This window comes from Poecile atricapillus, chromosome 4 (assembly GCF_030490865.1).
Source record: "Poecile atricapillus isolate bPoeAtr1 chromosome 4, bPoeAtr1.hap1, whole genome shotgun sequence".
In the NCBI taxonomy this organism is placed as follows: domain Eukaryota; kingdom Metazoa; phylum Chordata; class Aves; order Passeriformes; family Paridae; genus Poecile; species Poecile atricapillus.
The window spans coordinates 75,720,077-75,739,697 of record NC_081252.1 but is presented as its reverse complement, the minus strand read 5'-3'; the positions used below and the strand labels follow the sequence as shown (position 1 = coordinate 75,739,697).

The following is a 19,621-nucleotide window of genomic DNA, read 5'->3' as shown; positions in this document are numbered from 1 at the left end:
TTCCTCCTTTCCTTTTCCCCCTTTCTTTTTCCCTCTTTTTCTCTCCCCTTTCATTTTCCCCTTTCCTTTTCCCCCTTTCTTTTCCCCCTTTCTTTTCTCCCTTTCCTTTTCCCCCTTTTCTTTCCCCCCTTCCTTTTCCCCCTTTCCTTTCCCCCCTTTTCTTTATTCCACTTTCTTTTTTTCCCCTTTCTTTTCCCCCTTTTCTTTTCCCCTTTCCTTTTCCCCCTTTTCTTTCCCCCCTTTCTTTTCCCCCCTTCCTTTTCCCCCTTTCCTTTTCCCCTTTCCTTTTCCCCTTTCCTTTTTCCCCATTCCTTTTTCCCCTTTCCTTTTTCTCCTTTCTTTTCCCCCCTTTTCTTTATTCCACTTTCTTTTTTTCCCCTTTCTTTTCCCCCTTTTCTTTTCCCCCTTTCCTTTTCCCCTTTTCTTTTCCCCCCATTTCTTTTCCCCCTTTCTTTTCCCCCTTCCCTTTCCCTCTTTCCTTTCCCTCTTTCTTTTCCATTCTTCTTTTCCCCTTTTCTTTTCCCCTTTCCTTTTCCCCTTTCCTTTTTCCCCTTTTCCTTTTCCCCCTTTTTCTCTCCCCTTTCCTCATGGAAAAACACTTCCTATTTTACCTGGCCCCATCCAGAGCCTTTTCTGGCATTTTTGAGGGATCTGTCACTTTTGGGAGCATTTTCATTTTGCACTAAATGGCAAAACTCGCTGCCCACAGCTTGATCCATCTGGGGAGGGTTTATTCCCCAAAAAGAATGGGATGATCCCTGTTTTTCCATGTTTTAGGGTATTGGACAGCCCTGGCACTGGGATTCCAGGAAGGAGCAGCTTCTCTGTGCCTTAATGAACTTTTATGATTAACGAGTTTAATGATTAAAAGTTGCCTTTTCCCCTCTCTGGGGTGTCCCACTGTCCTCAGGTCCCCAGCAGCTCTCCTGGGAGCGCCAGCACAGCATTTCCCAGCAGATCTGAAATATTAAAATATTAAAATATTAAAATATTAATTAAAAATATTAAATAAGCAGGACCTTTTCCTTGGGTTTGGGTGGAACATCTTCAGCTTCCTGGGGCACAGGGAACATCAGCAGGGCTCAGTTCTTTGGGGACACAGGAGCCTCTGCTCTGCTGCCTTGTCCTGCATTTATATTCCAAATTTTCCTTCCTCTCGGGTCTTTTTGGTTGAATTTTGGATCCAGGAAGGGAATTCAGCAATATTGGGGGAATGCTCTGAGAGCTTGCAGTGGAAGTCAGAGATGAATTATAATTAGCACAGGAATTGGCAGCCACAGCAGGGGGGAACACGAAGAGTTTGATTTCTGTGGTGCTCAATAAAATTGGAGGAAAAGACTTTGGGGAGCTTTAAAAAGGAAATGCAGGGTGGGGAAAGCAGGAGGAGGCTGAAGCTGCAGGATGGAGCGTCAGGTGGAGATGCAGGATGTGCCAGGCTGGGCTTTCAACTGCACAGGGACATTCAATTTACAATTTACAATTTACAATTTACAATTACAATTAAAATTACAATTAAAATTACAATTACGATTAAAATTACAATTAAAATTAAAATTAAAATTAAAATTAATGCAATTGCAACTGATGAATTTCTCTTTCTCCCCCAGGTTACATTCCCTTTGGAACCCCCATCGTGAGTACCGGGCTGGGGGCACCCAGAAATGCATTTCTGAGCAGTTCCCACCTCTGCACCTCGGGATATTCCCAGGGATTCCCTTCCCCATTTCCCCAAAAATCCCCAGGGCTCCGTCATGGAAACCACATCCAATAAATTAATTATTAGGGGGTTTTATCTGTTCATCCATTGAGGCTATTGAGCTATTGTCTAATTATATAATAGAATAGATAATATAATAATATATAATTAATAATTATACATTCATCCATTGAGGTTCTTGAGCTATTGTCTAATTATATAATAGATAATATAATAATATATAATTAATAATTATACATTCATCCATTGAGGTTCTTGAGCTATTGTCTAATTATATAATAGAGTAGATAATATAATAATATTAATCATTATCTATTCATTCATTGAGGTTCTTGAGCTATTGTCTAATTATATAATAGAGTAGATAATATAATAATATTAATAATTATCTATTCATCCATTGAGGTTATTGAGCTATTATCTAATTATATATTAGAATAGATAATATAATAATATATAATTAATAATTATACATTCATCCATTGAGGCTATTGAGCTATTGTCTAATTATATAATAGAGTAGATAATATAATAATATTAATCATCTATTCATCCATTGAAGTTATTGAGCTATTGTCTAATTATATATTATAGAGTAATTATATAAATTATATAACTTTATATAATTTATATAATTTATATATGTAAATTATATATTATATATAAATATATATTATATATAAATTATAGAGTAATTATATGAATAGAGTAGATAATATACTAATATATAATTAATTACCTATTCATATATTGAGGTTCTTGATCTATTATCTAATTACATAATAGAGTAGATAATATACTAATACGAACTTAATAATTATCTATTCATACATTGAGGCTCTTGATCTATTATCTAATCATATAATAGAGTAGATAATATAATAATATATAATTAATTACTTATTCATGTATTGAGGTTCTTGATCTATTATCTAATTATATGAGTAGTTAATAAATTATATATAATTAATAATTATCTATTCATACATTGAGGTTATTGATCTATTATCTAATCATATAATAGAGTAGATAATATAATAATATATAATTAATTACCTATTCATGTATTGAGGTTCTTGATCTATTATCTAATTATATGAATAGATAATAAATTATATATAATTAATAATTATCTATTCATACATTGAGGTTATGGATCTATTATCTAATCATATAATAGAGTAGATAATATAATAATATATAATTAATTACCTATTCATATATTCAGGTTCTTGATCTATTATCGAATTATATGAGTAGATAATATACTAATATATAATTAATAACTACCTATTCATACATTGAGGTTATTGAGCTATTATCTAATTATGTAATAGAATAGATAATATAATTACATATAATTAATAATTATATATTAATACATTGAGGTTCTTGATCTATTATCTAATTACATAATAGTGTAGATAATATACTAATATATAATTAATAATTATCTATTCATACATTGAGGTTATTGATCTATTATCTTTTCGGTTATTGATGAATTTACCCAACCTCTATTTGAGGGTATTTCTCTACTCTTGAGGTTATTTATCTGTTAATGTATTGGTGTTATTTATCTATTCTACATTCTATTTGTGTTATTTATCTATTCTACACATCTATTCTATTTATCTATTCTATATTCTATTATCTATTCTATATTCTATATATTCTATTCTATATTCTATATATACTATCTATTCTATATATTCTATCTATTCTATATTCTATGTATTCTATCTACTCTATATTCTATATATTCTATATTCTATATATTCTATATTCTATATATTCTATATATTCTATATTACAGATATATATTCTATATTATAAATACATATCCTATAGAATATATATCTATATTCCATGAGAATATTGATGAATTAACCCAGCCTCTTCTTGAGGGTATTTATCTATCATTAAAGGGTTTTTATCCAATTAATATGTTGAGATAATTTATCGACTGTTTATGAGGTTATTTATGAATTAACACAAGCTCTGAGGTTATTTGTTTATCTATTATTGAGGTTATTCCTCTATCAATATATTGAGGTTATTTATCTATTATCTATCAAGTAATTATTAATTAACCTTACCCCCATGTGAGGTTATTTATCTACTATTGAGGTTATTTATCTATTATCTATCAAGTAATTATTAATTAACCTTACCCCCATGTGAGGTTATTTATCTACTATTGAGGTTATTTATTTATTCCTATAGAGAGGTTATTTTATATTAAATATCAAGTTATTGATTAATTAACCCAGCCCCTATTTGAGGTTATTTATCTACTATTGAGGTTATTTATCTATTCCTATATTCAGGTTATATTATATTAAATATCAGGTTATTATTAATTAACCCAGCCTCTATTTGAGGTTATTTATCTATTACTGAGGTTATTTTATATTAAATATCAGTTTATTAATAATTAACCCAGCCCCTATTTGAGGTTATTTATCTACTATTGAGGTTATTTATCTATTCCTATAGAGAGGTTATTTTATATTAAATATCAAGTTATTGATGAATTAACCCAACCCCTGATTGAGGTTATTTATCTACTATTGAGGTTATTTTATATTAAATATAAGGTTATTTTATATTAAATATCAGTTTATTAATAATTAACCCAGCCCCTATTTGAGGTTATTTATCTACTATTGAGGTTATTTATTTATTCCTATAGACAGGTTATATTATATTAAATATTAGTTATATTAGATATCAGGTTATTTTTAATTAACACAACCCCTATTTGAGGTTATTTATCTACTATTGAGGTTATTTTATATTAAATACCAGGTTATTATTAATTAACCCAACCTCTGTTTGAGGTTATTTATCTACTATTGAGGTTATTTATTTATTCCTATAGACAGATTATTTTATATTAATTATAAGGTTATTATTAATTCATCCAGCCCCTATTTAAGGTTTTTTATCTGCTATTGAGGTTATTTTCTATTAAATATCAGGTTATTGATGAATTAACCCAGCCCCTGTTTGAGGTTATTTATTTACTCAGTCCTGTTTGAGGCTATTTATCTACTACTGAGATTATTTTATGTTAAATATGAGGTTATTATGAATTAACCAGCCTCTGTTTGAGGTTATTTATCTACTATTGAGGTTATTTATTTATTCCTATAGAAAGGTTATTTTATATTAAATATCAGGTTATTATGAATTAACTCAGTCCCTGTTGGAGGTTATTTATCTACTATTGAGGTTATTTTATATTAAATATGAGGTTATTATGAATTAACCCACCCCCTATTTGAGTTTATTTATTTACTAAGCCCTATTTGAGGTTATTTATCTACTATTGAGGTTAGTTATTTATTCCTATAGAGAGGCTATTTTATATTAAATATCAGGTTATTTTTAATTAACCCAGCTGCTATTTGAGGCTATTTATCTACTATTGAGGTTATTTTATATTAAATATCAGGTTATTATGAATTAACCCAGCCCCTGTTGGAGGTTATTTATCTACTATTGAGGTTATTTTATATTAAATATCAGGTTATTATGAATTAACCCAGCCCCTATTTGTGGTTATTTATCTACTATTGAGGTTATTTATTTATTCCTATAGACAGGTTATATTATATTAAATATCAGGTTATTTTTAATTAACCCAACCCCTGTTTGAGGTTATTTATCTACTACTGAGGTTATTTTATATTAAATATCAGGTTATTATGAATTAACCCAGCCCCTGTTGGAGGTTATTTATCCCTTTAACACCATTCCTTCCTTCATCATCCTCATTTTCCCCTCTGCAAAGCTGAACTGGTAAAATGCTGCTCCCGTGGCTCTGGGATTTGACTTTTGGGGTTTTTTTTGGCATTTCCGTGGTTTTGGGGTCTCTGTGCATTCTCCTCTGGGCACTGAGGGGTTTTCTCCTCCTTCCTGGGAATTTTGGGAATGTTTGGGTGCTGGAATTGAGAGAATTCTCCCTCCTCCCGCTCATCCCAGCGATTCCATCCCAGCCCACTTTGGTGGGAAACCCATAAAAATTTTTTTGCCCCCATAAAAATTTTTTTTGCCCCCATAAAAATTTTTTTTGCCCCCATAAAAAATTGGTGCCAGGAGTTTTGCTCCTCCAAGGCAGCAGCTCCTGGTGGAAACTTCTGGAAAGGTTGAGGAGCAAAACGGAGAGAATTGGAGAGAATTGAACCTCCTCAAGGCCAGGGGTGCTCCGAGCTCATCTCAACCACCCCGAAATCTTCCGGGGAGGGTGGAAACCCCAAAAGCAGCGGGGGATCAGCTGCTGTTTGTTGTGGTGGGTGAAGCTTTGGTGGGAACTTTGTGTGGGGCATTTTAAAAGGAAAAGGTTAAACAAAAACGAGTTAACGATCAAATTGACAATGAAATCGGCCCCAATCCAGAGCTGTCAGAGGAGCCGAGAGCTGTCAGATGAGCCCAATTTCAGGAGCTGTAAAGGATAAACTGGAACCTCTTGTCATTTAGAGAGGGAAAAAAAAAAAAACCAAAAAAAAAAAAACCCAAACGTTTCAAATGTTAAAATTAAAATGTAACATTTATGCCAATCGATCTGTGAAATTTAGTGACAAAATTGGCAGCCTGCTCCAGCATAAAAACAGTTTGAGACTTGTGCTCCACAAAGGGGGATGGGAATTCCTCAAGAGAGGCTGCGCTGGGCTCGGGCTGTCCTTGTCACCAGGGGTTTGTCCTTGTCCCCAGGAGATCTGTCCTTGTCACCAGGGGTTTGTCCTTGTCACCAGGGGTTTGTCCTTGTCACCAGGGGTCTGTCCTTGTCACCAGGGGTGTCTGTCCTTGTCACCAGGGTGTCTGTCCTTGTCACCAGGGGTGTCTGTCCTTGTCCTCAGGAGATGTCCTTTTCACCAGGGGTTTGTCCTTGTCACCAGGGGTGTTTGTCCTTGTCACCAGGGGTGTTTGTCCTTGTCACCAGGGGTGTTTGTCCTTTTCCCCAGGGGATCTGTCCTTGTCACCAGGGGTGTCTGTCCTTGTCCCCAGGGATGTCTGTCCTTGTCACCAGGGGTTTGTCGGTTTGTCCTTGTCCCCAGGGGTGTCTGTCCTTGTCCCCAAAGGGATCTGTCCTTGTCACCAGGGGTTTGTCCTTGTCACCAGAGGGGTTTGTCCTTGTCCCAAGGGGATCTGTCCTTGTCACCATGGTGTCTGTCCTTGTCCCCAGGGGATCTGTCCTTGTCCCCAGGGGTTTGTCCTTGTCCCCAGGGGTTTGTCGTTGTCCCCAGAGGTGTCTGTCCTTGTCCCCAGAGTGGTTTGTCCTTGTCTCCAGGGGATCTGTCCTTGTCCCCAGGGTGTCTGTCCTTGTCCCCAGGGGTATCTGTCCTTGTCCCCAGGGTGTCTGTCCTTGTCCCCAGGGATGTCTGTCCTTGTCCCCAGGGGTTTGTCCTTGTCCCCAGGGGATCTGTCCTTGTCCCCAGGGGTTTTTCCTTGTCCCCTGGTGGTTTGTCCTTGTCCCCAGGGTGTCTCTCCTTGTCCCCAGGGGTGTCTGTCCTTGTCCCCAGGGGTTTTTCCTCGTCCCCAGGTGGGTTTGTCCTTGTCCCCAGGGTGTCTGTCCTTGTCCCCAGGGTGTCTGTCCTTGTCCCCAGGGGTGTCTGTCCTTGTCCCCAGGGGTTCTGTCCTTGTCCGCAGGGGTTTTAGCTTGTCTCCAGGTGGGTTTGTCCTTGTCCCCAGCTCTGGGCTCCCCACACCACAGTGGGGTGAGGATGTGCACCTCCTGGGGTATTTCCCTCTTCATCCCCTCAGATAACCCGGGCTGGGGTCGCCCATTGGGATTGAAACAATGGGATTTATTTATTTAAAATATAATAATGGGATCTTCCCCAGCCCTGCAGCAGCTCCCCTGACACCTCCAAATCCCGGGAATTTTTTGATTCCCGTGCCACCACCCTGGGCTTTGCCTCTCCGTCCTTTCCCGTGGCTTTGGGGCTGAGCCCGGGGCAGAGGGGGCAGCCTGGGACTGTGGGAGCGAGCAGAGCTTGGCTTTGCCCTTTTTCCCCATTTCCAGCCCAGGAGGGAGAGGCTGGAACCTCTGGAATTGTCTCTGTGCTCTGCAGGGCTCTGTGCACAGCAGGGCTGGAGCCTCTTCCCCGGCTGCTGCCTCCTCCTCTGGGGGAAAGATTGTTCCAGAAATCCAGCCCTGAGCTGCCCTTGGGGAGAATCAGCCAAAATCGGGCTCTGCAGGGGGTTTTAGAGAACCCCAAAGGATGCAATGGGAATTTGGGGCTGCAGGTCCCACCTCAGGCAGGGTTTGGGCTTTGAGCTGGGGCTGCTCAGAGCTCCCTCATGTCCCAGGGGTGGCTTTGGGGCCACCGAGGGCCCCTCACACCTGATCACCAATTAAATTCTGTCCCCGATGCTTCGCCAGTGTTTAGGAGCTCTTTTTTTTTTTTTTTATTTTTTTATATATATTTTGTTTTCCTTCTTAGTTATTTTTTCCCCTGACAGTAATTAAAAGTGAAATTGTACATTTCTTGACAGACTCTTGCACATATGGAGAGTTTGCATTTAAACGTGCCTCTTTCAGTCATACAGATTTTTGGGTGCTCTTTTTTTTTATTTATTTATTTCATTTCATTTCATATTTTTTTTTTTTTTCCCCTTCCCCGTCGGAATTTTCCCCCGGCGCTCAGCCCCAGCCTCTGCCTGGCCACGTTCTCACCGAGCCTCGTCATCCTGCCGGCTCTGGGGCACTGGGGGCCAGCAGGGTCCCCGCCCCGAACCTTCGTTAGGGGCTGCGCTAATTAATGCCGAGCTCCGCGTGGGGGAACGCAGCCGTAAATTAGTGGGAGCTGGCGCCGGGCCAGGGAACAAAGTCGCTGCAACTCCGTGAGAGTGGGAGGAAAAGCTGGAGGAGGAGAAGGGAGAGGAGATGGGAATGAAACGAGGCCGCCCAAGCCCCGTCCCCTTTTGTCTGGTGGCGCTTCTCCACGTCCCCAACGGAGACGTTTCCTCCTCTTCCCGCTCATCCCTGGGACAGGAGGGGTCTCTTCCCCCCCAAATTCCTGGGAATGAACTGGGGAGGATCTGAGGCTGGGAGTGAGCTGGGATTTTCCTGCCTGGGAGACACGGGTGGAGATGGGGGTGTGGGGTGAGAGGAGGCGCTCGACCTTCTCACCCCGTGGTGAAAACACCTCCCCGAAATATGGGGTGTGCTGGGGAGGGACAGGGCGAGGCAGGGATCCTCTCACCTTGCAGTTCTTTGTCCTGTCTGTGCTTGCAGGGCCGGCCCTCGGGATCCCTCGGCATCCCTTTCCTCTTCCTCCTCAGCTTCTTGTGCTCTAAAAGGAAAAACGGCCCCAAAGCAGGGGGAAAATGGCCCTAAAATAAGAAAAATGGACCTAAACCAAAAAACATTGCCCTAAAGCAGGAAAAAATGGCCCTAAACCAAGAAGAACTGTTCTAAAGCAGGAACCATGGCTCCAGGGCAGGAACCATGGCCCTAAAGCAGAACCATGGCCCTAAAGCAGAACCATGGACCTAAAGCAGAACCGTGACCCTAAAGCAGGACTGTGACCCTAAAGCAGAACCCTAACCCCAAAGCAGAACCATAGCCCTAAAGCAGAACTGTGTCCCTAAAGCAGAACCATGGCCCTAAAGCAGAACTGTGTCCCTAAAGCAGAACCATGGCCCTAAAGCAGAACCCTGACCCCAAAGCAGAACCCTGACCCTAAAGCAGAACCCTGACCCCAAAGCAGAACCATGGCCCTAAAGCAGAGCCGTGGCCTCAAAGCAGAACTGTGTCCCCAAAGCAGAACCATGGCCCTAAAGCAGAACCATGGCCCTAAAGTAGAACCATTGAACTAAAGCAGAACCTGGACCCTAAAGCAGGAACTGTGACCCTAAAGCAGAACCATGGCCCTAAAGCAGAACCATGGCCCTAAAGTAGAACCATTGAACTAAAGCAGAACCTGGACCCTAAAGCAGGAACTGTGACCCTAAAGCAGAACCATGGCCCTAAAGCAGAGCCGTGGCCTCAAAGCAGAACCATGGCCCCTAAGCAGAACCCTGACCCCAAAGCAGAACCATGGAACCAAAGCAGAACTGTGTCCCTAAAGCAGAACCATGGAACCAAAGCAGAACCATGGCCCTAAAGCAGAACCCTGACCCCAAAGCAGGAACACGGCTCCAGGGTGTGTCAGAGATGAGCTCTGCAGAGCTCTGTCCCCATGGTGCCACCCAGGACACACCTGTGTGGCCTCAGGTGCTGCCAGGGGTGACCTTGCCGAGCCCCCGGTGTCTGACCCCAGCAGGGAACATCTGGCCAGATGTGCCAGGCCAGGCTGCCCCGAGCCTCGGGGTGTGACACAGCAGCCAAGATTCATCCACTGGAATAAATCCCAAAATTCATTGACTGGAATAAATCCCAAACCCCAGAGCGCTCCCAGCCAGCTCTGCTGCCCTCAGATGCTCCAGAGGGAATTTTTCCTGGTGTCCCAAAGTGGGAATGTGCCAAAGGAAAAGGAGAACCCCCTCGTTCTCTGCCGACAGCAGCTCTGAACTCTTCACCTTCGCGCAGTTTCCCTCCAGAAATACCTGGATTAGGGAATTGTTTGGGTTGGAATGGGATCTTCGGGCAGTGACATTGCCAGGGGATGTTCAGGGGCAGCGACATCAGCCACTCCCACCCCTGGAAAACGCAGAGACAGGAGGCTGATAATGACTGGGATGAAAAAAAAAGAATGGGAATGAAATCGAGCCAGAAACGAGGATAATTTATTCAAGTCCCTGGAAATCAGCGTGGCTGTTTGCATGGCTGGAAAAGCACGGGGAGCAGAGCAGGGATGCTTCAATAATGAATCTCTCCTCTCTTGCAGGTTGTTGGTCTTCTCCTGCCCAACCAGACCCTGGCCTCCACTGTGTTTTGGCAGGTAATGCTCCTTGGGAAGGGTGGGAATGTGGGGAGGGAAGAGCTGATTTTGCCCCAGGACAGTTCTGTCCCACCCTGGCCGTGCCTTGGATGTGCCTGGCTGCATTCAGGGAAAGGCCTGGAAACAAATCCTGGCTCCCCTTTCCATCCCACCCCTTCCTGTGCCGTGGCAGAAGAGGCCAGAACCAAAAATCAGCTTTTTGGAGCCGTTTTGTCCGTGTGTAGCCGGTTCTTCCACGTGTGGTTTGGCCCCAAGCTCACACATCTGCCTTGGGGAGGACACGGAGCTGGGATTTCCCCTGGGGAAGGATGTTGGGAGGGAAACATCCGTGCAGGGCTGGCGGTGATGGGAGGCCCCATTCCCAGGAATTTTGGGAATAGCCCCAGCATTCAGTCTGCTGCAGGAACTTTGGGGGAAAATCATCTGTGTGGAGGGAGGTGCTGGTGTGATCTCCCGTTAAAATTCCGGGAATTAAGAGCAAGGGGAGGAAGCAGGCACGGGAATGAGGGATCCATAGTAAACACAGCACAAGTGTGATTCCATCGCCAGCTGAAAGGAAGGAACGAGTTATTTTCAGCCTCCTCTCTAGTGGCAAATGTCTTTTTATTGTCTGCAGTGTGAGTGGGGATGGAGCTGTGCAGGCAGGAGGGCTCCGAGCAGAGCGGGATCTGCCCGGAGCCGGGAGCACAGCGGGACAACTGTGCCGGGAATTCGGGCTCTGGTGGATTTGGTTGGGAGCTGTCCCGGGTGGGACATCCTGAGACCCTCAGGGGCTTGAGGGACACTCACCTGGCCTGGTCAGGGACATGTGGGGTGGAATCCTGGACTGCTCTGGCTGGGAAGGGACCTTGAATCCCATCCCATTTCATCCCAGGTGGGCGGGGATGGTGGGAGGTGTCCCTGCCCACCCGGCGTGGAGTGGGGTGGGATTTAAGGTCCCTTCCCACTCACCTGGCCTGGTCAGGGACATGTGGGGTGGAATCCCGGACTGCTCTGGCTGGGAAGGGACCTTAAATCCCACCCCATTCCATCCCAGGTGGGCAGGGACAGCTCCCACCATCCCTGCCCAGCCTGGCCTTGGAATGGGGTGGGATTCAAGGTCCCTTCCCACTCTCCTGGCCTGGTCAGGGACACGTGGGATGGAATCCAGGACTGCTCTGGCTGGGAAGGGACCTTAAATCCCACCCCATTCCAAGGCCAGGCTGGACAGGGATGGTGGGAGGTGTCCCTGCCCTCCCGGCGTGGAATTATTATGTAGGGTTTTTGTTGGGTTTTGTAGGGTTTTGTTTGGTTTTTTGGAGGGTTTTGTTTGGTTTTTTGGGGTTTTGTTGTGTTTTGTAGGGTTTTGTTGGGTTTTGTGGGGTTTTGTAGGGTTTTGTGGGGTTTTGTGGGGTTTTATTTAGTTTTCTGGGGTTTTGTAGGGTTTTGGTTGGGTTTGGTTGGGTTTTGTAGAGTTTTGTAGGTTTTTTGTTGGGTTTTGTAGGGTTTGGTAGATTTTTTTTGGGTTTTGTTTGGTTTTGTGGGGTTTTGTGGGGTTTGTTGGATTATGTAGGGTTTTGTGGGGTTATGTTGGGTTTTTTGGGGTTTTGTGAGTTTTTGTGGGGTTTTGTGGGTTTTTTGTAGGGTTTTTCCAAGGCCAGGCTGGACAGAGATGGTGGGAGGTGTCCCTGCCCACCCGGGGTGGAATGGGGTGGGATTTAAGGTCCCTTCCCAGCCAGAGCAGTCCTGGATTCCATCCCACATGTCCCTGACCAGGCCAGGTGAGTGGGAAGGGACCTTGAATCCCACCCCATTCCAAGGCCAGGCTGGACAGGGATGGTGGGAGATGTCCCTGCCCACCGGGGGTGGAATTATTATGTAGGGTTTTTGTTGGGTTTTGTAGGGTTTTTTAGGTTTTTTGTGGGGTTTTGTTTGGTTTTGTGGGGTTTTGTTGGGTTTTGTGGGTTTTTTGGGTTTTTTGGGTTTTTTGGGGGTTTTTCCAAGGCCAAGCTGGACAGGGATGGTGGGAGGTGTCCCTGCCCACCTGGGATGGAATGGGGTGGGATTTAAGGTCCCTTCCCAGCCAGAGCAGTCCGGGATTCCATCCCACGTGTCCCTGACCAGGCCAGGTGGGTGGGAAGGGACCTTGAACCCCACCCCATTCCAAGGCCAGGCTGGACAGGATGGTGGGAGGTGTCCCTGCCCACCCGGGGTGGAATTATTATGTAGGGTTTTTGTTGGATTTTGTAGGGTTTTGTTTGGGTTTTTTGGGGTTTTGATTGGTTTTGTGGGGTTTTGTTGGGTTTTGTAGGGTTTTGTTGGGTTTTGTAGGGTTTTGTAGGGTTTTGTAGGGTTTTGTGGGGTTTTCTGGGGTTTTATTTGGTTTTCTGGGGTTTTGTAGGGTTTTGGTTGGGTTTGGTTGGGTTTTGTAGAGTTTTGTAGGGTTTTTGTTGGGTTTTGTAGGGTTTGGTAGATTTTTTTGGGGTTTTGTTTGGTTTTGTGGGGTTTTGTGGGGTTTGTTGGATTATGTAGGGTTTTGTGGGGTTATGTTGGGTTTTTTGGGGTTTTGTGAGTTTTTGTGGGGTTTTGTGGGTTTTTTGTAGGGTTTTTCCAAGGCCAGGCTGGGCAGGGATGGTGGGAGGTGTCCCTGCCCACCCGGGGTGGAATTATTATGTAGGGTTTTTGTTGGGTTTTGTAGGGTTTTGTAGGTTTTTTGGGGGTTTTGTTTGGTTTTGTGGGGTTATGTAGGGTTTTGTGGGGTTTTTGTTGGGTTTTGTTGGGTAATGTTGGGTTTTGTAGGGTTTTGTTGGGTTTTGTGGGGTTTTATGGGGTTTTATGGGGTTTTGTGAGGTTTTGTAGGGTTGTGGTTGGGTTTTGTTGGGTAATGTAGGGTTTTCTTGGGTTTTGTGGGGTTTTTTAGGGTTTTATTGGGTTTTGTTGGGTTTTGTGGGGTTTTGTGGGGTTTTGAAGGGTTATGTAAGGTTTTGTAGAGTTATGTAGGGTTTTGTCGGGTTTTGTGGGATTTTGTTGGGTTTTGTGGGGTTTTTTTGAGGTTTTGTGGGGGTTTTGTAGGGTTTTGTGGGGTTTTTTGGGGTTTTGTGGGGGTTTTGTGGGGGTTTTGTAGGGTTTTGTAGGTTTTTTTTAGGGTTTTGTGGGGGTTTTGTAGGGTTTTTGTGGTGTTTTTTGGGGCTTTGCAGGGTTTGTGCTGATGCAGTGTCTCCTCTGCCCCGCAGTGGTTGAACCAGAGCCACAACGCGTGTGTGAACTATGCAAACCGCAACGCGAGCAAGGTGAGCACCGCGGGGCCTTCCCTCGATCCCTGCCTGTTCCCCGGCCCCCAAACCTCCACAGGGACACTGAGGCACCACTGGCCCGTGGGCAAGCACAGCCCATGCTCCTGACTGGTCTGGAGTGGTTGGGATCTACAGGAGCAGGAGCTGTGCTGGGCTGGGGGAGCAGGAGGAAGCTCCTCGCTCCCATCTCCCGAGGATTTTTTCCTTCTGGTCTCTCTGGGAAGAGCTGGGGCTGTCCCTGCTCTGTCCTTGCTGGGGCCGTCCCTGCTCCCTTCCTTCCTCCACTCATCCCGTGTTGGGATGTGGGAAGCTGAGCTGGAATCCATCCAGCTCGTGGAGAGAACATTTCACAGACAAATTATTGTCTGTGGCGAGTTTGGGGTTCAGCACTGGAGGGTAGAGATGCTAATTTGGTACCATTTGCTGAATTCCCCTCGCATCCTCCCTTTGAGCTGCTATTATTGTAATTTTCTGGTGCCAATTAATTTTCCATTCCCCGTAACCTTGCTCGGGAGGCCACGATTTCCTCGCTTTTGCCTCTCGGGATGACAGACCGTGTGTCACAGAACAATATGACAAAATTTAAACCTGTCTGTGCTTCGAAACAAATACACCCAAACCAAAACAAACAAACAAAAAAACTGGGTTGAATATTAATAACCAGAAGTTTGTTTATTGAAAATATGCTTTGTTTTTCTTTCCAAAGCCTTCTCCGACATCCAAGTTCATCCAGGGCTACTTGGGAGCTGTCATAAGTGCTGTCTCAATAGCAGTGGGTAACTCTTTATGTCTCTGCATTTCGTGGCTAACGAGCTGCTGGGGAGGTGTTTTTGGGATTGCCAAGCATGTTTTTAATCTTCCCATGGACTCACCTGTGTCTTGGCCAGCAGCAGATGTTGTCACCTGGGCTGTGGCTGGCCCTGCATGCCCGAGCTTTCCGCTGCGCTGTGCTGGGAGCCCCGGCTTTCCCTCCCGTGTTAATTGGAGGTGAATTCATTAACCAGGCTCAATTAGAGACCTCGAGGCTGCAGGGGCCTGGGTGGCCAGGCAGGAGAGGCAGTTCTGGAATGTTCTCCTGGGGGTGGAATTACATCTTGCCCTGTGGATATGTTTCAAGCTGGAGCTGGAGTTCAGGTCACAGAATCCTGGAATGGTTTGGGTGGGAAAGGACCTTAAATCCATCCATGTGCCATCCATCCATGGGCAGGGACAGCTCCCACTGTCCCAGGGATCCAGGGGCAGCCCCAGCAAATCTGGGAATTGCAGAATCCCAGGCAGGAATTCCTTGCCAAGATCCCAGCCCAATCTCCCCTTTCCCTTGGGAAGCCATTCCCTGGCTCCTGTCCCTGCAGCCCTTGGCCCCAGTCCCTCTCCAGCTCTCCTGGAGCCCCTGCAGGGACTCTCAGCATTCCCTGCAGTTTGCCCTTCTCCAGGGGAACATTCCCAGCTCTCCCAGCCTGGCTCCAGAGCAGAGGGGCTCCAGAATCCTGGAAAGGTTTGGGTTGGAAAAGACCTCAAATCCCATTCCACCCCAGCCATGGCAGGGACAGCTCCTGCTATCCCAGGCTGCTCCCAGCCCCAATGTCCAGCCTGGCCTTGGACACTGCCAGGGACCCAGGGGCAGCCACAGCAAATCTGGGAATTTTCCCATTTCTTCAGGTCACAAGGAATTTGCTGCTGCTCCTTGAGCAGCTGCCGGACCATTTTCCAAAGGGTGTGGAGCTGCTGGAAGTGCCTGGAGGTTTTGAGGGAAAGCTCTGTTTTATTGGACACCCCTGGATGGTTTTCCATGTCACAGTCTGTGCTGGGCACTGCTGCTCCTGTCCCCTCTGCTGTCCCTTCCTGCAGAGCTCACCTGCTGCTGGCCAGCTCACCTGAGCTCTCACCTGAGCTCTGAACTGAGCTCTGAACTGAGCTCTCACCTGAGCTCTGAACTGAGCTCTGAACTGAGCTGTGAACTGAGCTCTCACCTGAGCTCTGAACTGAGCTCTCACCTGAGCTTTTACCTGAGCTCTCATCTGAGCTCTCACCTGAGCTCTGAACTGAGCTCTTACCTGAGCTCTCACCTGAGATCCCAGCCCAGCTCACCTGAGCTCTCACCTGAGCTCTGAACTGAGCTCTGAACTGAGCTCTCACCTGAGCTCTGAACTGAGCTGTCACTTGAGCTCCCAGCCCAGCTCACCTGAGCTCTCACCTGAGTTCTCACCTGAGCTCTGAACTGACCTCTGAACTGAGTTCTGAACTGAGATCTCACCTGAGCTCTCACCTGAGCTCCCAGCCTCGCTCACCTGAGCTCTCACCTGAGTTCTCACCTGAGCTCCTACCCCCATCACCCCCAGAGCTGTGCTCACTTTCCCAGCAGAACTTTAACCCTAATCCCCATCCCCGCCACCTCCGTGCTTTGTTTTTCCGTGCCCAGCTTCCCGGGCAGCGCGGGATGGCTTCCCTGTCCCCTCACTCCTCAGGACAGCGTTTTTGTCCCCTCTGTGTCACCCCTGAGTGTCCCATCCCCAGCCGGGTGTGCCCCTGCTCGCTCTGCTGCTGCTGCTCCCTGCCTCTGGCATTAATGCTCTTAATTAATTAATCAATGTTCCCTCTTGGAACAGGGGCACATTAGAGGGGCAGGACACACGGACAAGGATCTTGGCAGAGTTTTGTCCCCCGAGAAGTTTTGGTAAGGAACCTGTGGAGTGTGGAGGTGTCCCAGGCAGGGCTTGGGAATCTTTAATTCCTTGGAATTCCTGGAGCTCTGCTGCCCGGGGGATGGTGCCACGGGGACAGGCAGGAGCTTCCCCTGCATCTGTGGCTCTTCTGGGCTGGAGAAGGACAGAAACCTTCAGGGGTTCTCCTTCCTGGTGGTGGGAGGTTTTCCTCTGCGTGGAGCATGAAGGGCATGAAAACCTTCAGGGTTCCTCTGTCCTGATGCTGGGAGCTTCTCCTTCACGTGAAATATGAGGAGGAGCAGCCTTTAGAGGTTCTTCTGTCCTAATGTAACTCCTCCACACAGAGCATCAGTCTAATTTAGAGGTTCTTCTCTTTCTGGATGTTGGGAGCTTTTCCTTCACATGAAATATGAGGAGGAGCAGCCTTTAGAGGTTCTTCTGTCCTAAAGTTGGGAGCTTTTCCTCCAAGAAGAGCACAAGGAGCAGCAGCCTTTAGAGGTTCTTCTCCTTCTGGATGTTAGGAACTTTTCCTTCATGTGAAATATGAAGAACCATTTAAAGGTTCTCCTTCCTAATATTGGGATGTTTTTCTCCACACAGAGCACGAGGAGCATCAGTCTTTAGAGGTTCTTCTCCTTCTGGATATTGGGAGGTTTTCCTCCATGTGAAATACGAAGAGCAGCAGTGTTTAAAGGTTCTCCTGGGTTTTGGGAGCTTTTCCTCCACACAGAGCATCAGTGTAATTTTGAGGTTCTTCTCCCTGATGTTGGGAGGTTTTCCTTCATGTGAAATATGAAGAACCATTTAAAGGTTCTCCTTCCTAACGTTGGGAGCTTTTTCTCCACATAGAGCACGAGGAGCAGCAGCATTTAAAGGTTTTCCTGGGTGTTGGGAGGTTTTCCTCCACACAGAGCACGAGGAGCAGCAGCCTGTAGAGGTTCTCCTGAGTTTTGGGAGGTTTTTCTCCACACAGAACATGAGTCTAATTTAGAAGTTCTTCTCCTTCTGGATGTTGGGAGCTTTTCCTTCATGTGAAATATGAAGGGTAGCAGCCTTTAGAGGTTCTTTAGAGACCTTTAGAGGTTCTCCTGGGTGTTGGGAGCTTTTCCTCCACGTGCAGCACGAGGAACAGCAGCCTTTAGAAGTTCTTCTCCTTCTGGATATTGGGAGGTTTTCCTCCATGTGAAATATGAAGGGTAGGAGCCTTTAGAGATTCTTCTGTCCTAATGCTGGGAGCTTTTCCTCCACACAGAGCATGAGTCTAATTTAGAAGTTCTTCTCCTCCCTGATGTTGGGAGCTTTTCCTTCATGTGAAATACGAAGAGCAGTAGCATTTAAAAGTTCTCCTTCCTAATGCTGGGAGCTTTTCCTCCACACATAAGATGAGTCTAATTTAGAGGTTCTTCTCCTTCTGGATGTTGGGAGCTTTTCCTTCACGTGAAATATGAAGAGCAGCAGCATTTTTAGGTTCTCCTTCCTCATGATGGGAGTTTTTCTTCCACATGGAGCACGAGGATAATCAGCCTTTAGATGTTCTCCTGGGTGCTGGGAGGCTTTTCTCCACACGGATCATGAGGAGCAGCCTTCACAGGTGTTTTTTCCTAATGTTGGGAGGTTTTCCTCTAAATGGAGCACAAGGAGCAGCAGTCTTTAGAAGTTCTTCTCCTTCTGGATATTGGGAGGTTTTCCTCCATGTGAAATATGAAGAGCAGCAGTGTTTAAAGGTTCTCCTGGGTTTTGGGAGCTTTTCCTCCACACAGAGCATGAGTCTAATTTAGAGGTTCTTCTCCTCCCTGATGTTGGGAGGTTTTCCTTCATGTGAAATATGAAGAACCATTTAAAGGTTCTCCTTCCTAATGTTGGGAGCTTTTTCTCCACATAGAGCACGAGGAGCAGCAGCATTTAAAGGTTTTCCTGGGTGTTGGAAGGTTTTCCTCCACAGAGAGCACGAGGAGCAGCAGCCTGTAGAGGTTCTCCTGAGTTTTGGGAGGTTTTTCTCCACACAGAACATGAGTCTAATTTAGAGGTTCTTCTCCTTCTGGATGTTGGGAGCTTTTCCTTCATGTGAAATATGAAGGGTAGGAGCCTTTAGAGGTTCTTCTATCCTAATGTTGGGAGGTTTTCCTCCACACAGAGCACGAGGAACAGCAGCCTTTAGAGGTTCTTCTCCTTCTGGATATTGGGAGGTTTTCCTTCATGTAAAATATGAAGAACCATTTAAAGGTTCTCCTTCCTAATGCTGGGAGGTTTTCCTCCACACAGAGCATGAGGAGCATCAGTCTAATTTTGAGGTTCTTCTCCTTCTGGATGTTGGGAGCTTTTCCTTCATGTGAAATATGAAGAACCATTTAAAGGCTCTCCTTCCTAATATTGGGATGTTTTTCTCCACATGGAGCACAAGGAGCATCAGCATTTAGAGGTTCTCCTGTCTGTTGGGAGGTTTTCCTCCACACAGAGCACGAGGAGCAGCAGCCTTTAGAGGTTCTTCTCCTCCCTGATGTTGGGAGATTTTCCTTCATGTGAAATATGACGGGCAGCAGCATTTAGAATTTCTCTTTCCTAACATTGTGAGCTCTTCCTCCACACAGATTTTTAAGAGCAGCAGCCTTTAGAGGTTCTCCTGGGTGTTGGGAGCTTTTCCTCCACATGAAGCATGAAGAACAGCAGTATTTAGAGGTTCTTTAGAGACCTTTAGAGGTTCTTCTGGGTGCTGGGAGCTTTTCCTCCACACAGAGCAAGAGGAGCAGCAGCCTTTAGAGGTTCTTCTCCTTCTGGATATTGGGAGGTTTTCCTCCATGTGAAATACAAAGAGCAGCAGTGTTTAAAGGTTCTCCTGGGTTTTGGGAGCTTTTCCTCCACACAGAGCATCAGTCTAATTTTGAGGTTCTTCTCCCTGATGTTGGGAGCTTTTCCTTCATGTGAAATATGAAGAACCATTTAAAGGTTCTCCTTCCTAATGTTGGGAGCTTTTTCTCCACATAGAGCACGAGGAGCAGCAGCATTTAAAGGTTCTCCTGGGTGTTGGGAGGTTTTCCTCCACATGGAGCACGAGGAGCATCAGTCTTTAGAGGTTCT

General features: G+C 45.4%; 2 protein-coding genes across 2 annotated transcripts in view; one reads left to right on the top strand and one right to left on the bottom strand.

Moving 5' to 3' along the window:
• Nucleotides 1-19,621, top strand: part of SFXN5 (sideroflexin 5) — a 115,152-nt gene that overhangs the window by 45,439 nt on the left and 50,092 nt on the right. Inside the window, 4 exon segments of the mRNA XM_058837780.1 lie at nt 1,608-1,633; nt 10,558-10,611; nt 13,824-13,880; nt 14,590-14,655. Coding sequence (XP_058693763.1) covers nt 1,608-1,633; nt 10,558-10,611; nt 13,824-13,880; nt 14,590-14,655 — 203 coding nt within the window.
• The window catches only part of EMX1 (empty spiracles homeobox 1), a 76,477-nt gene continuing 71,437 nt past the window's right edge, over nt 14,582-19,621 (bottom strand). The window contains exon 4 of the transcript XR_009277552.1: nt 14,582-14,593. The gene's annotated coding sequence lies outside the window, so the exon portion shown is untranslated. The remainder of the gene's footprint in view (nt 14,594-19,621) is intronic.